This window comes from Toxotes jaculatrix, chromosome 9 (genome assembly GCF_017976425.1).
Source record: "Toxotes jaculatrix isolate fToxJac2 chromosome 9, fToxJac2.pri, whole genome shotgun sequence".
In the NCBI taxonomy this organism is placed as follows: Eukaryota; Metazoa; Chordata; class Actinopteri; family Toxotidae; genus Toxotes; species Toxotes jaculatrix.
In genome coordinates this window covers 10,726,268-10,743,422 of record NC_054402.1, presented here as the reverse complement: position 1 = coordinate 10,743,422, position 17,155 = coordinate 10,726,268, and the positions used below count along the sequence as shown (strand labels likewise).

The following is a 17,155-nucleotide window of genomic DNA, read 5'->3' as shown; positions in this document are numbered from 1 at the left end:
AAGATGCTGTGGAGGCGTTGTTGGAGATGTTAGGGGGAGGCATCAGGGGAGTCTGTCTGGGATTTGTTAGAGCATTGGACCAGATTCGCTGACTTGGCGCCTCGGCAACAGCTGTTCCACCCTGCAGGCTACACCTGTTTCAGGATGAAGGGGAAGAGGAGGGGAAGAATGACACCAATGAGGCAAAGAGTAGAAGCTAGAGGTGGAGATAGGGGAAACAAAAAATAAAAGCCTTTCCTGTGGTGGCAGAAATAATCATCCTTGCTTCATGAATATTCTCATTTTTCTGTCTGTCCATCTTTTGCATAATTATTTAGTTTTAGTTCTGTTCTGTAAAATGAGTCTCATGATGTTGTAAGGATCATCACATCTTGGGATGATCCTTACAACATCATGAGACTCATTTTATCAGACTTTAGAAAGCTCCCTCCAGAGCCACAGAAGGCATTATACGTCTGTTTTCACAATATGAGTAGAACTCCTCATAATGACTGATTCTGATGTGTAAAATTAAAAGAAGGGGAAAAAAATGATCCTTATAGGGGCTGAGGGATGAGGGTTTCTCTTCTCTGAGTCCCCTCCTCTTTCCCAGCATCGTAGTCTTATTCTGTGGCCTCTGCCCTTGTTGTCATAACAACAAGTTAATGACACAGCAGGCCGAACTGATCTTTAGCCAAAATATCATGAAGAGTATGTGTATATTAACAGGTTGAGCTTCATGTGTCCCTCTCTGTTCGGCATGAGGTCACACGAGGGTGATTTGCATTTGTGAAGTTCCTCATCTCTCAGCACAAGCACTGGAGAGTCGCCATCATCAGCTTCTGACCAGCAAACACTTCAGTTTTTTAATCTGTTCAGGTTCTTCTGTTGAGTTTGACACCATGTTCACAGATCAAGTGCAGCATGCAGTTTGCCTTTGGGTGGTTCTTTATGTGCCGATTCTGATGAATAAGAAAAAGACAAACGAATAGTACCCAAAATATTCTCAACATACTGATGACTTCAAAATTTGATTTTCTTTTTTTTGTCTCTTAGAGATCATTGTAAGCAGAGAAAGACTGTGGTTTAAGCAAGAACCGGCCAGAACAAGCAAAAGGAATCAGAGAAAGTCAGTTTCAGCATCTTATTCACCTGTTAAAATGCAGGGTTCAAAAGAGGAAAAAGCTGTTTTAGCACAAACTTAAATACACATCTGTCAAATTTCCTTGTGCTTCAAAAAATAGTTGAAATCTGCAAATAAACTCTTAACTTGAACCTCAGAACCGCAACAGAAAATCTACACATATACTGTATGTCCTTGCAATTAGCTGCATTAATACACTCTCTTTTCACCCCAACTTTAACCAAATCTCATCCCTGAACTAAAAGGTTGAAGAACTAAGGAAGGAAAACTGAAAGTAGCTTGAAGCCCTTACAGGTTGAACCACCTACAGATCTGTGATCAGCTGATCAGGCACGATAAATCTCTCAGCTGACTGCTCAGGTGACCAAGCCCAAAGCCCTGGCAGCTGATTTCTCGCTCTGTCATCACATAGTTTATTTAAGGCACAGAGAGACAACAGCACTTTGGTTAGACTGGTCAGTGAACAAATATTGTATTGTAAAGTGTATTATTAAATACTCCAAATAATCATCAAAAGAAATCACAAATAGTATTTTTTTTTTACACTTTGTCAGTGTACTTGTAACTATTTTTTGTAAACAATACATAGTATGCAGTTCGCCACAAAACTCTGCATGGTGTTTCTTAAAACAACAGGTGATAACTTGCAGTATATTTTAAAGTAGCGTTTGTCATTATTTTTAACAAGATTCTGCTTAAAAATTAGGTAAAGATTAGAATATAAGGCACAAGACTGAAACATTAGAATTTTCAGATAATTCTACTGATTTACTAATTCATTAATCTGCGTATTATATATTATTTTCAAAAAGTAATCTTTGATTTAAGCGCTGACCTCTGTGAATTAAGCCTGTAGGTTCTCTTCTGTTTCCATGTCAAAAAGCACCACATGACAAACATGTTGTGCTGCTTGTTTTTTGGTGTTATAAACGCTCATGTAGGTGGCTCTGATAGAAGTACCATCACTCACAAGACATTTGGCTGCATTCCTCTGCGGTGAGGAATACGGCCAACGTGTCACCTGTGCTTTACTGCACTGACTAACCAGTCTGAAGGATCATTAGTCAGGTTAAAGCCCCTCTGACTGTTTCTCTATCAGTGTTTAAACAGTAACTCAGTGGCATTTCTCAACACTCAACAGAGGTCAGGGTCCAAGGATGGAGGAATGAATGGCAGAAGTTGTAAAGGTTGGATCAACACTTAATGACAAGGAGCAAAAAACTGCTGCTGGACTGAAAACCCGATTCGCTGGCCACACCCCAATCAGCGGGTGTTTTTGACAGCTGATCAATAATACTTGGCTGTGATCGTAGTTTCTGGAGTGTGTCCAAAACTGCAACATGCTCTAAAGTTTCACGCTGTGAAACTGTGCCCTGTCCCAAATGGCATCCTAAACCCTGCACTCTGCAAGTCTGCATTCGATGATAAACTGGTGCATACTCTTGGTGTTACACTGCATTATGGGTTTAACTGATATGAGTATGCACAATGCAGACTGCACAATAAGCACGAACGCAGAGTGGAACAGTGAAATCGTGTAGGTAGCACAGCAGCCGTTTCTCCTGTTGATTAATGGCAGAATTATCACTAATCGAACTGTGCTGTAGTATTAAACTCTCACACTATGTTTATGATATTGAAGCTGTGTGATTAATCAATGACACATCCAGGCCTGTGATATTTCCCACAATGCATGTTGCTATGGAAGGCTTAGTAGTAACCAGGGAGCTTGTCAGGAGTATTTCTTGCTTTCTTCTCGCTCATATGGACTCTATTTTGAGATAACATTTCCAACAGCGCTGGCATTGCATTGTGTAAAAGCCACACTATCCTTGAGGACTTTTTTCTTTGCCGTGATGAAATGTGCTGTGAAGCTTCCCACATCCTCGTGGGTGTTATTTGTGTATCACTGCACTGCATGTTTCTGTGCTGCCAGCTGAAACACAAACATGTTGATCTCGGTGTTTGACATATGGATGAAACGCTGGCGGTTGTGAAAAACTTGTGGCAGGATGAATGAACATGCGCAGGTGGTGTTAAGAAGCAGCATGGAGATGCTCTGGAGGTGTGAAAGCAACACAATGATGTTATAATTACATCAGGAAGAGAGGCAGAGCAGGGAGCAGGTGGAAGAGCTGCTTCAGTCACAGGTTCAGTTCCTGTGCTTCCATTCAGTTTCTGTCTTCCCTCCCCACTCTGTCGCCAGCCTCTCTGTTTTCTTTCCTCTCTGTTTCCACCCCGCCTGCCACCTACTGGCCCAATGTCCTTTTCCCCGTATGGATGTGCTCCATGTTTGTACACACAGAACAAACTGAATACTGTGGTATACTGTGAGGAGGACACACCCTTCTATGCATGCAAACACATCCCGACCTCTCGTACTTTCTGAGTCTGTCTGGCTCCATCTTTTGCTTCTCAGAGACAGAGAGAGAGAGAGAGAGAGAGAGAGAGAGAGAGACAGTCAGCCCTGAGGAGACAGCTGTCCCTCACAGAGACGACAGTATCAGAATAGAAAAGTCGGCTGGAGGATGATGGCGGTTTATTATCAGTGTCAGCAGCCCGCACTCTTCCCCTGTCTGGAGACTAGACATGCAGCCACATTACCTTTCCAGCATAGAGGTGGAAAGAAACACTTACTCATGGACCGTTCTCAAGTATAATTTTTTAAGTACTTCACTTTACTATTACACTATTACTCTTTACTTACTTTCTCTTTGGGCCTCAAACTCTTAATTGAATGAAACCATTTGAAAAGTTTAGAGGGGAAATGTCTCTCACAGACATCTGCAAGTTGATGGAGGCTTCAACTACACAGTTTTTTTTTTGTAAAGGCTCAAAAGCCAGAAAAGTTGAGGACCACCCTTTGAATCTTGAACAAAGTGTTGTGATTTGTAAAATCTTCTCATCATATGTTTTTTTTTTTAAATGTAAAATCTCAATCTGAAAAATAACCAGTAACTATAGCTGTTACATAAATGTAGTGGAGTAGACGTATCAAATAGCAGAAAATAGAAATATTCAATTGAAGTACAATTAATGTAGCATGAGTACAGTGCTTGAGTAAATCTACTTACTTTCTTTATACCACTGCTTGTTTTATTCAACTAACTGTCAAAAACCAAAGATATTCATATAGGACAAAGAAGAGCAGCAAATCTGCACATTTGAGAACCTGGAACCTGCAAATGTTTAAAAGTTTAAAAAAATGACTGAAGGGAATAAACGATTATCAAAATTACTTGCCAATCACCGAAATTATCAATTAACAGTTTATTTCAGCAGTAATATGAAGTTGTTAAACCTCCTCAACCAGCTACATCAGTCAAATACTGCTCACATGCTAATGCATCAGCAATAATATCCAGTATAATCTATTATAATGTAAGTGAAAGGGACCTTTAGTAAAAAAAAAAAAAAAAAAAAAAAGCATTAATTTAACTTGTAATTTTACTGTATGGTATTTGTACTTTTACTTAAGTAAAGTTACTTATCTTCATCCTGGCCATAGAAATACTAAGACTGGCCTGAGATCAATTCTTTATCACAGAAACTGGTCTCCTAGTGCACTTGTGGACAGAACAGAGCACAGAGAGGCACACCTTTATCACGTGGAAGGTTTGTGTGTGTGTGTGTGTGTGTGTGTGAGTGCATGTGTGTGTAAACAAAGACGCCGCTGTGTGTGCAGCCTTTCTCCACCACCCTTTGCATACGCCTGTAGATAAGTGAGAGAGAAAGCAACACCCACCTGCCTGCCAGTGCCTTTGAACTGTGTACAGTCTAAATATTTCCATAGCCAGCCGTGACACGGAAATGAAGGAGGAAGCCGTACATGGTGGATGGAAGAGGGAGGAAAAAAGAGAGAGAAAGATAGAAGGATGAAAGAGGTGAAAGCCTGACTTTTAACAGGTATATATTGAAATGTCAGTGTATGGAAATTATACTCACACACACACACTCTCACTTCAGACTGCTGGACCAGAAGTGATGGTTATGCCCCATAGCAGAAACCTGAACAGGACACTGGTCTGACCACACCTGTATTGTAAACATGACCGTGTTATTCAACATGTACACCGTTTACATTTTGTTTTTGTATGTGGAAAATTTTTCTGACTGTTTTAGGTAATGAAACTGGACCTGAAACTGGATTTCATGCTTTGGTTTTTAGTATTTGTTTGGCACCATAAAAACAATACAAATTTGCCACTGCAAATAGAAACACAACACACTTATAAAAATTCTCAGTGGTGTGATTCATTTTAATGTAAGTGGTTGTCTGTAAGAAAAACACTTTAAATCAGCAAGACTTTTGCTTAATTACCACTGTTTTGTTTTTTGGGATGAAACTAACAGTTGTTTACATGATCCATTAACCTGCTAAATATTTCCTGTACACAGTAAATTGATTAACTGTCTTCATACAAATACCAGGAAACAGAGATGAATGTCCATCACAATTTCCCAAAGCCCACACTGAGGTCATTACAGCCCAAAACTCAAAGATATTTAATTTACTATCATAAACAACAAAGAAAACCAGCAAATACATTTATGAAATTAGAATCAGCAAATCTTTGGTAATTTAGTTTAAAAAAACACTTATTTTTCATGTAACAAGATTAATACTCAAATAACTTGTCAGAGAGTGTTCACATATCTCAAAAACAAAGGAACAATGTTTAAGAGTATCTGTGTTTCTGTGCTGCAGTCTGATATGTACTGTGTGTGCAAGACTCAGCTTTTAACACAAGCTGCTCTTTTCCCTCCTGCTTCTCCATCTCTGTCCTTTCTGCCTCCTCTACCTCAGTCCTCATTCTGGAGCCTGTGGAGCGGGATGACCTGAGCGGGAAAACCCTGAAGATCACAGACTTCGGTCTGGCCAGAGAGTGGCACCAGACCACCAAGATGAGTGCAGCAGGGACCTACGCCTGGATGGCCCCAGAGGTCATCAAGCTCTCCCTCTTCTCCAAGAGCAGCGATGTGTGGAGGTACTTCGCTGTCTCGTCTGTGTGTCACCTCAGTCCCCTAATTTATACAGTGACAAACTTTGTGGCGGGAAACCAGGTTAAAATTGACAGGACTTATTTGTGATGTTGCTCTGAGAGCTTTTAGTATCCATGGCTAAACAGAATTGAATTGCTCAGCAACTGTAATTAAAAGTAGATGTTAGTACATACTTTATTACTGTGAGAGGAGATAATTTTATCTATTTTACAATATAAATAGAAATACTATGATAGAAACTGCGGCTACTGAAGAATAACATTACTTACGTTACTTTTTTGTTTAAGTTGCATCCTGAATATGTGGAGTCTTTGAGACATTTGCTTTAAAGTAAAAAGTCGTCATGTTCCCGTTCTGTATGAGGTACTAAGAGGTTAACTTGCTGGACATTTTTGGAGCTTTCAGCTGCATCTCGTGGCCTTCTTCAGAGGGTAGAGTGTTATCACAATACCTACGTTTGGGACTGTGGTCACTGAGGAGAGGTGGTCATTATCATTCTATCCGAGGATAGTTTTGGGTGTCAGAGGTGACATAAAAACATTTAAAAAAGCAGAAGAACATAACATTTTTCTTATCTGTTGTCTCTCCTCCTAGTTTCGGTGTGTTACTCTGGGAGCTGCTGACCGGTGAGGTTCCTTACCGGGAGATAGATGCACTGGCTGTAGCTTATGGTGTGGCCATGAACAAGCTAACACTTCCCATCCCTTCAACCTGCCCTGAACCTTTTGCTCAGCTACTGGGAGGTAAGCAGGCAACCACCTGGATGCTTTGAGAGATTATCAAATCCAAGAAAACCATCATTTTTAAGGTGCAATAGAAAGAACAAATGTCTCTATCTTACTTGTCCCATTCATTTAGTGTTGGCAAGTAAAACACTGTACTTCGGTCATCAAGTGGATTTGAGTGGATGAATTTAAAACCCTTTCTTCACTGTGTCTTGGAGCTGAGAAGTGCACTAAGAGTTAAAATGGATGAAGATTCATTAAGTTGCTTTTTATACATCCTTATGCAGTCCTGCTTCTGAGCTCCCCTGGGCTGGATATCTCCTTTTCACCTTGCAAATAATCTGTTAACAGTGGTAGAGTATTAACAGGCTCTTGTTTCACAGTTCAGGCCATATCTGTTTAAACACACACCTGCTTTATATCCAAATTGCCTTAATGTGCTTATTCTTAAGCTACTTTTCTATGCCGGTAAACGGCAAACCAGGTTTAATGTCTAATTAAAAATCAAAAATCAAAAACAGAGGAAGCTGTTTCAGTACAGCAGCAAACTTCAGCCACCTCCCTCCACATCCCCCCACTCACTCCACTTCATCTGATCCATGTTCATCCGCTAATCTCTCCTTTGTCATCCATCGCTGCTCTCTACACTCTGTTTACTCCTGTCATCATCTCACTTTCATCTCCTCTCGCTCCAACTTTATCCACATACTGTTTATGCTAATTTATCTTACCTAATAAATGAATGTTACCTGGTAAGAAAAATGTTTTTAGCCTGTGAAACCACTCTCTGCATCTGCACTGTGATGATTGCCTACACTGTTTTCTTTTTGCCATGAATTGCGTCAGACCTGGAGTAGATTGTTGTTTATGGCTGTGCTTCAGTGTTGGAGAGACAGTACTGATCAGCTCAGCAGATTACTGTAGGTGTGCACCATGTATCTGCAACACTGTCAGTCAGGGTTTGGCTCATGATGGTTGCCATATGCCGTCCCATCTTGCTCTCTTCCACTTCCCCTGGTGCCAGAAAAAAAAAAGTAAGAAAAATATCCAGACCAACAATTCATGGTTCAATTCTCTTTGTATTATATTGATGATCTGACTGTATGTTCTGCTGTATATAGACTTTAACCTATATTTATTATTTATTAGGGCTAATTACAAGATCAATATGGTGATAGTCTGCATTTTTCTTACTGTAAACAAATCCCATGAAAATACCAAAACCATAAATGCATTTATTCTATTATCATGTATTATTTGTGTATCTAAAGCTTAATATAGTTTATTCCTTTGGGCCATAAAGCTCCAGTGTTATCCACAAACTGGTAAAAAACTCATCAATGATTCACGCTGTTGCACATGGTCCCTCATTACAATGAACATGGGCAGTGTAGTTCATTTTGATTCAGACCCAAATACACTGCTGGTGTAAATACCCACAAAAGCATGAAATGTGTATGAGTCCACAGCTGAAAATAGGACCTCGCAAAGGTACTAAAAATTTGTTAAAAACTACAGTGCTCAGCTATTTTTGGAAATAACTGAGCTGTTTTAAAATAAATAAATAAATGTCTGAGAACTGTTTTTAAAGATTTATGTATTTAGCAGGAACTAACAGCCACAGACAGGGTGGGGTTATTAGTGGGAGGGATTTGATGATTTGATGTCTTTTCATGAGAGCTGTTAGACAAAGAAACAAAACATAGGAATCAATAAGACATCTGCTGAAACTCAGAGACTGTCCTCCCATAGTAAACAACCCTATAGGTTTGTCAAAGTAGCATATTATGACCCACAGTTATGTTTTTTTTTTTTTTTTACTTCAACATCAGTCATTTCAACAAACCTGTTTATAGTCATGTGGCAAAGCCCTCTAGTGGCCATAGTAATTATGATGGCAGCAAAGGAGGGAGTCAGGTGAACTATTGGTTGAACGAAACAAACATGGTGAAGGTGTCACTTTGGGTTCAGGGTAACTGTGATTCCACACTGATTTCTTTTTTTCAAGCCAAACCAAAAACTGATTCATGGAGAAAATATTCAGCAAATTAATTCATAATGAAAATAATCATTAGTTGCAGTCCTATGTAAAATAATTACAAAATTACCCCAAAATTACCGTAGTAATGGCAGTTTACCTTACAAGTTTACTTGTAGTTTTATGTGTACTGCTGAACAATCTGATTAGGGCTGTAAAACACATAATACATGACGCTCACCTGTTATCGTAATTCAAAAACTCACTTCAGAGTCTTCCCCTCTTGTCTCTTGTCTCTCAGAGTGCTGGAGCCCCAACCCCCACAGCAGGCCCTCGTTCACCAGCATCCTGAGGCGACTGCTGGCCATCGAGCAGTCGGCCATGTTCCAGATGCCTCTGGAGTCCTTCCACTCCTTACAAGAAGACTGGAGGCTGGAGATCCAGCAGATGTTTGACGAGCTCAGGGCCAAAGAGAAGGTGAAAGATCTGAAAACACAGATCCGGTCAGGTCTTATCAACACAGACCACTGAGGTCTCATTTTTCCAGACAATGCATGGAAGTGTGGACTGTGGATGAGCAGTGGTGGAAGTATTTACTTAACTCCAACATTTTTGTGTCACTGAATTTTTACAAAAAAGTCAATTGATTAAGAAAATTACCAGTACTTTAAGTGAATTTTCCTAATTATACTTTCATACTTATAATAATGGAGTATTTTATAATGTGGTATTAGTGCTTTTACTAATACTAAAAGATTTAAATACTTTCTTCAGCACAGCAGATGCTCATTGACAGCTCAATAGTCAGCATCCTACTACGAAAAACAGTCTTTAGTTGTCAGCAATCATGTATGAAAGGCTGAATTAATTAAAAGTCTTGTCAGTAAAGGATCTAAATGTTGATGTATTCTTTTCACTTTCATCTGTTTCAGTAGAGTGCATTTGTTCAAACAGAAGTTTGTTTTTAAGTCAGATATTTAAAAAAAAAAAAATCTGTCTTAGGTGTTTCTGATAATTAGGATTAACTTAACAACAGGTTTGTTGCAAAAAGAGGTGTTAGAAGAGGTGCTGTCATACTAACAACCTCCTCTCCTCTGCTATCATATTCTACCTTTTCTTCATCTTTTTCCTCTCCTTTCCCTTCTCACATCCTCCTCCTCTCTCCTTTCCTCCTTCTCTGCTGTTCTGTTTTCTCTCTCATCATCTTGTCTCCTCCTCTTCCTTTTCTTCTTCCTCTCGTCTCTGCAGGAGCTGAGGTCTTGGGAGGAGGCGTTGGCGCGAGCAGCTGAGGAGCAGAGGGAGCAGGAGGAGCAGCTGAAGAGGAGAGAACAGGAGCTGGCTGAGAGGGAGATCGACATCGTGGAGCGAGAGCTGAACATCATCATCCATCAGATGTACCAGGAGAAACCCAGCGTGAAGAAGAGGAAGGGCCACTTCAAGAAGAGCAGATTACTGAAACTGGGCCGAGACAGCAACTGCATCAGTCTGCCCTCTGGTGGGTAGAAGAAGGAACTGCAGATTGTTTAAATTGGATGAACCTGGGCCTGATTCATCAAACTTATGGGAATTATACTTGCTCTTAAGCTAAGAGTAAAAGAATTCATCAGTTTATTCAGTCTATGTTATTTTGCAAGAATATATACAAGTAGAAATGAAAAAAAAAATCATTTTGTTTGTGTGAAATATTTTAATCTCCTGGAATAATTAACATGGGAGATGAACAACAGTCTAATATATTTATAGTGACTACAGAGATAAATAGGGGTAAAATAATAGGAAATTGGCCGAAAACAGAAAGAAAAGTCTGTTGTTAGTAAACGAGGCACGTCACTCACAAGTGCAAACAATGAAAATATGAGAAATAAAAAAATCAATGTTCAATTTATTCCTATTTTTTGTTCACAAAATTAGAATTTATGAAAATGTTTGACTAATGAAAAATGATTTGGCACATTTTCTCTCTTTGTGTCCTTCAGGCTTCGAGCATAAGATCACAGTGCAGGCGTCTCCCAGTGTGGACAAGAGGAAGACCCAGGGGAGCGAGAGCACCACCCCGCCTGCCAGCCCAGGGGTCATACCCCGACTGAGAGCCATTCGATGTGAGTGTAAATATTCAGAATCCGAAACTGCCTGCCACTGAGGTGCTGCTGTTGTGAGAATTTTTACAGTAATGACGCCTGCTTTCAAAAAACGCTCAGATTTATTATGTAGATCTACAGAGTATGTACAAACATAGCCTATATGACCTGGTGGGGGTTCAGTAGTAATGATGTAAAATTTGGAATTGAATGAGCCTTAGTTTTATTCCCTCAGTAACCTAGCAGCATTTTTTAAAATAAAAATCATCCTTTTACTCCTCTGGCGAGTCTGGGTGGTTGTAGACGTGACCCAAAAATCTCTATATCTTGCAACATGTGGCACAGTTACAGATATGTTAAACATTTTTCACTGTCTGTCAGTGACACCGAGCGATGGGAGTAAGACGTGGGGACGCAGCGCTGTGTGTAAGAAGGAAGAGCTGACGGCCAACAAGAAGAAAGGACGCACGTGGGGACCAAGCTCCACCCACCAGAGAGAGAGGATCGGCGGGGAGGAAAAGTACGTATTAGTTCACATATTAGTTATGAAAGTATAGATTATAATAGATTTCTGATAAGGTTTTCAGTATTATTGGTAGTAAAAAGTCTTTTGATCCTACTGACCTGTAAGTGAGACTTAATGGTGTGCAGAAATTTTACCTACCAGTGCTGAAACAAATAGTTTATTCTGTGAAATGTTTCCGAAACAAGGGTAGGAGGGTAGCTGTAAGATCTGCAAGGGACAGACAATAGGGAGTCACAGCTCTTTGTACACTGCACAACTGTAGGACATTGTTTTCTAGAAAGAAGGTTAATATCACAAAACACAATACACCTGACAACACTGCAGTGACAAGAAGTGGATTGTGAGGGTCATCGTAATCACCCACTAGAAGACACTGAATTTTCTCATATTTTTCTGGACAGATTTTTGCTCGTAACACAGAGAAATACAGCCGTTCAGTCAATATCTCATTACAGTCAGCTGAGCAGCCAGGAGCAGATCTGTTACACTTGGAAATTCAGTGAAAGAAATCTATGTTGTTTATGATGCCTGTCCTCAAATGACATGAAACATTTTGATTCTTACTGATTTCTGTCAGAGAAATAAGTTATTTTTGTGCTCCCTGCTGACTTAATCAATAGGTTTAAAATTAGTTTTGACTGTAGGTTTATTGAAAACCTGGTTTAATGCATTTTGTTTCTCTGTTTGCAGGCTGAAATCACTGGGTGAGGGGTGCAAAGTTTGGTCGTCCAGTGCACCAAATCTGGGCAAGTCCCCCAAACATGCACCGATGACTGCCGGCTTCTCCAGCCTGAATGAAATGGGTGAGCGTTGTTTTTTTTTTTGTTTGTTTGTTTTTCTAAGCTGTGCATCACTAGCTCGGACCTCATCTCAAACCTTTTCTATTCCCCCTGTTTTTCTCTTTTAACAGAAGAGTGCGGTGAATTTGAGGAGTCACCAGGGTCCTTGCTGCCCTCAGAGACCAGCAGTAACGGGGCTGTGGAGGACTCGGGGTCTCTGTGGGGCAGCCTGGGGCCCAACACAATGCCTGCTGTTGCAGGATCTAATGCAAGCTCCTGTCAGGGTCCTGGAGGCCTGGGGTTGGGGGCGAGCTACCAGGACTCGCTCCGTCGCTGCAGCCAGAGGAAGAAGAGTGATATGTTGTTGTTGGGTTGTGCCTCTCTGCTCGCGTCTGTCGCTCTCGGACAAGACCTGCTGCAGCTGGGAAAACTGCAGGTAAGATAAGAAAGAGCAGAGAGTTATAAAACTGTAAACCATTCCATAATTATTTGAGCTTTCATTTACAAAACCTCAACAGAAGGAACTACCAGATGTATTTTTGCAGCAGTCAAACCACCAAACAAGATAAGCTGTTGTGTTAATATTGTCAAGGAACAGTCATCATTCAGCAGCAGTAATTATAGAGCCAAGGTACTTTTACGTTAAGTAAAACTGTTAATTAATAACTAGTCATTAATATATTCACTTGAATAGTTACCTGCCCTGTTTGCACGAATAGTTTCCTCCTACAGACAGTTGCTAATACTTTGAGTAAACAGCATGAATCTGCCTGGAGTAAAGAGTACGAGCTGGTAGTGTTTAACAGTGTTTTCTTGGCTCAGATCAGGCCTCGATAATCAGATTGGTTGCTGATCAGGTGCACCCCTTCACGGCCGCAGTCAGCCCTTTTTCATATAACAGGATAATGCACCGTGCCCCACAGCATCCCAGTGACATACACTGACTCAATTTACACCCGCCGTCTCCAGATCTTAGACTAATAGATCTAATAGATCACCACTGGAATGAAGCAGAACAGGATGTTTGCAGCATGAAAGAGCTGCCAAACTATCAGCAGGAAACGTGCGACGCTGTCGAGTCAGCACGGACCGAGGTCTGCGTGGCCGGTTTCCAGCACCGTGGCGAAGCAAATGGGGGTCTTAGCAGAGCAGATTCAGAGTGAGAGGATCAATGGAAGTAATGATATGGATTTAATCTTTTGCTGTCGTTGCTTTAATAGGGTATAGGAGCCTTTAATCAAATAAAGAATATAGTGTGTTTTTTTTTTCAAAAGGGGAAGCTCAGAAAACAGCAGGTCAAGATATCCCGACCCAAACTCATTGTAGACTTATTAACCTTGTCAGACCCAACAGTCGTTTTGGCAAAACTTTATCAGTAGCCCTGAATGCTGAAATGCTGACATGCTGAAATATGCGCTGTGTTTTTTCAGCCTTTTATCCAACCTGATGATGTTTTCTCACAGTAAGACTGATCCCCAGTGGCCCCACAGAATGCTAATATGACCTGATGTTGTCATCAGGTGCTTCAGGACGAGCAGGACTTCAGAGAGGAGCAGCGCAAGAAAAAGGAGGGTCTCTTTCAGCGGACGGGACGTTTCCGTCGCAGCACCTCACCACCCAGCCGAAACCTCTCCCTCTCCCTCTCCAGACATCACGACTCCACACTCCCCTGCATGGACCCTTCTCCCTCTGTTACACTCCTCTCTTTGTCCTCTCTGTCTGACTGCAACTCCACAAAGTCCCTCCTCCCCTCTGACCCAGATGAGTACCCCCTGACCCCGATGACAGGGGTCAAAACACCGGCGGCGCCTCCAGCTCCTGCCCTCAACCCACTCTTAGACCTGCGGGCGGAGAGCTTCAAGAAGGAGCCCAACCAGTCGCTCACGCCCACCCACGTATCTGCAGCCATGGCCCTGAACAGAGGACACAGACGCACCCCTTCAGACGGGGCGATACGACCCAGAGCCCAAACTCTGGGACACCACAGGACACCGTCGGATGGGAGCATGCCCATGCCTCCTCCACCGGGGGTACCACACATTACAACAAACAAAGGTACAGAACAGGCTTTTTACAGTGTTCAAGGAGCAACACATCACATCACCTTCCAGTCAAACATTAAATCAGTTCACATTCACGGCTCTTGTTTTTTTTTTATGGATTGTTTTTATTTTTGACATAACTCATGAAGGCAGAGCTGTTTAGCTGCTGAGTCTCGGCAGGAAAGAGTTTTTCAAATAGTCCTTGCTCTGAATCACATCAGCAATAATGTTACTTTAATGAAACATGAAAGCAATATAATATTCACTGATGGATCTGAAACAACTGTCAAGTGCCTGCATTTCTCTGCCTGAAATGTCAGAAAAACACTTTAATTTTCTGGTTGTAAATTATACAAAAATTTGTAGTTAGAGGTCGAGCATGTGCAAAAACACAGATATGTCCTCTAATGCTCCATTTTCTGATTACTGCAATTAATGGATATTTTCTATTATTGATTATTATTGTTATAGATTATTTTCTCAAGCTGGCATCTTCAGATGTCTTGTTTTTTTCACTAACAATCTAAACCCCAAAGATATTAAATTTACTGTCATATATATATAAGAAAACTATTTATCACACTTGAGAAGCCGGAACCAGAGAACGTTTGGTATTTTTGCCTAAGAGTGAAACATCTGTTTGCATTCATCTCTCTTTTAATGTTCAGGTACACAGGACACCTTGGACATTCCCCGCCTCCCCGATCCCTCCACCATCTTCCCAGTCCCTCATCGACGTAAAGCCCCCGCTCCACCAATCCCTGACCCGGATCCTCTCATCAGCCCCCTGGAGAGACCCAAGACGCTGGAGTTTGCCCCCCGGCCACGGCCCACCCCGGCCAGGATGAGAGCCGACCCCTGGAAGCTGGGCTCTCTCTCTCGGACCCTGAGCTCGTCGCCAGGGAGCAGCTGTGACAGCCCGCTCGGTTCAGGGGACAGCAGCGCCAGTGCCAGCGCCGCACGACCCAACCTGATGGACATGGACATGGAGGGCCAGAGTTTGGACCACACTGTCCCTCTGTGTGGACAGCTGCAGCCTGCCACTCTGTGTGGACAACAATACTCGTAGTGAAAAACAGGAAGTGAACATTTCCAATTCAAATTTTTTTGCATTCAGTTCTGTTCCAGGACATTAGAGCTTGGGCTGAATAAAGAACGCCTTCTGATGTCTGAGCCGAGCAAAGTGCACTCACTGAAGTTTGCAAAAATATCCTACTTCTTGTCATGTTTTTAGGCACTGACTGGGAGCCATCCCTCTCGTGTGCCCTTTTAGTGTCCTGATAAGGTGTGAAATCCTTACAGCAAGCCTTTTCCTGATAGTGCTCTCTAACCTGCACGACACTGAGGGTCCTAGAGGCCTCTTAAAAGCCTTGTAGTATGCTCTCCCACCTGCTTCACCCCAGCACTACTTGGAAGCCATCTCTACCTGCTTCTAAGTGTCCCATGACCAGGTTGCATTTCCTTCAAGACTCACAACCCTCAAAAGCCATTCAAGTATGTATAAGGCCACGTTTTGACTTTGCTGATTGTTCATTTCAGTCCATCTGCTTGTGCTTTTGACTGTCTGCGTAGCTGCCCACTTTCTGCCTGCATCTTTTCCGTCTCTCACTCCAAAGACCACAAAAATCTTTCATCATTCACTGTTTCACCTAAACAATCGTTGTTTCAGGAGTGTTTCCCTGAGAAAAAAAAAAAACAGAAGAGCTGTACTATTTAAAATTCTTAAAAGAGTGTCCTTGTTCTTATTTTGCACACCAGTTTTATTTCTGCCAGTGCACAAACATCTCCCCATAAACTCGTCAAATCCTCACGTGTCATCTCTCGGGATCATCGTCCTCTTCCTTCCAAAACTGAGACAGGAAAAAAAGCCTTTTTCTCAAAGCACTGGTGGACTGGTGATATCCTCGGCCTTGTAAAGTGAAAAAAGAAAAAAGAAAAAAGAGAGTTTATTTTCTCAGTGCTTGCACCATCCCTGCCTAAACCTGTTAGCAAAAATGTTTTTTCTATTGGTTTGGCAGACCAGGTGTGTTTCTCTACGTGTGAATGTGTACATACTGTACATGTGTGGATGAGCAAAATGGATTCATTTTTTTGTGTGCTGGTGCTTTTTCAGTGCATGTTATTTTAGGTGTGAGTGGTTGGCTGTACGCAACATGCAGCACTTCTTCAAAATAAGACCACACACGTTTGAGTTGCTGTTTTTCTTTTATACATTTTTTCGATGAAAACATTCCTCGTGAGCAGCCAGTAGCACTCTTTACGGATCCCATTCATACCACAAGAAAAAAAAAAAAAAAGCAACTCTTGGGAAACAAGCTACCTGATTTCAACGTCAACCTCATGTTTGTGTAGGGCCGTTTTGAAGCTTCATACTCTCTTCTCTGACCTGCTGTATTTCAACATCAGTGGCACTTTAGGAGCCATATTGTGCAACTAGTTATTCTTTCTGTGGACAGGTGGACTCGGCACAAGCTGCTCCAGTCATGGCTGACAAATCAACTTTTATCTCCGGAGTTGTTTTTGTACAGCGGACAGTTCATCTTGGCTGCAGATGGTATTTACTTGACTGTGCAAATTTCTCTAAGTGAGTGTGAGTGTGAACATGAGTGTGTGTGTGTGTGTGTGTGTCTTATCATTTGTATGGGATCACGACTATCCCATTGGTAGAAGAGTGAGCCCAGACTCATTCTCCTCGTGTGGTTAAGAACACTGAGTATTTATTAAATTTATTGTTATTATTGGAAAGGATTAATTATTATTACAATGCTCTTCCTGGGATATCTGTATATATTTGTTAATATAAAAGGAAAAACCAAGGAAAACCTAGGAAACTGCTTACTGAAACGTCCATGTTGTCTCCAGTCTCAACCTCTGACATTTCTGGGTTCAATGAGGAATAA

General features: G+C 41.4%; 1 protein-coding gene across 1 annotated transcript in view; it reads left to right on the top strand.

Moving 5' to 3' along the window:
• map3k10 (mitogen-activated protein kinase kinase kinase 10) overlaps positions 1–17,155 on the top strand; it is a 30,959-nt gene extending 13,804 nt beyond the window's left edge. The window contains exons 2-11 of the mRNA XM_041047036.1: positions 5,931–6,111; positions 6,722–6,870; positions 9,132–9,307; positions 10,079–10,325; positions 10,807–10,929; positions 11,290–11,428; positions 12,125–12,237; positions 12,345–12,649; positions 13,734–14,268; positions 14,924–17,155. Coding sequence (XP_040902970.1) covers positions 5,931–6,111; positions 6,722–6,870; positions 9,132–9,307; positions 10,079–10,325; positions 10,807–10,929; positions 11,290–11,428; positions 12,125–12,237; positions 12,345–12,649; positions 13,734–14,268; positions 14,924–15,324 — 2,369 coding nt within the window. The 3' untranslated portion in view covers positions 15,325–17,155. The remainder of the gene's footprint in view (positions 1–5,930; positions 6,112–6,721; positions 6,871–9,131; positions 9,308–10,078; positions 10,326–10,806; positions 10,930–11,289; positions 11,429–12,124; positions 12,238–12,344; positions 12,650–13,733; positions 14,269–14,923) is intronic.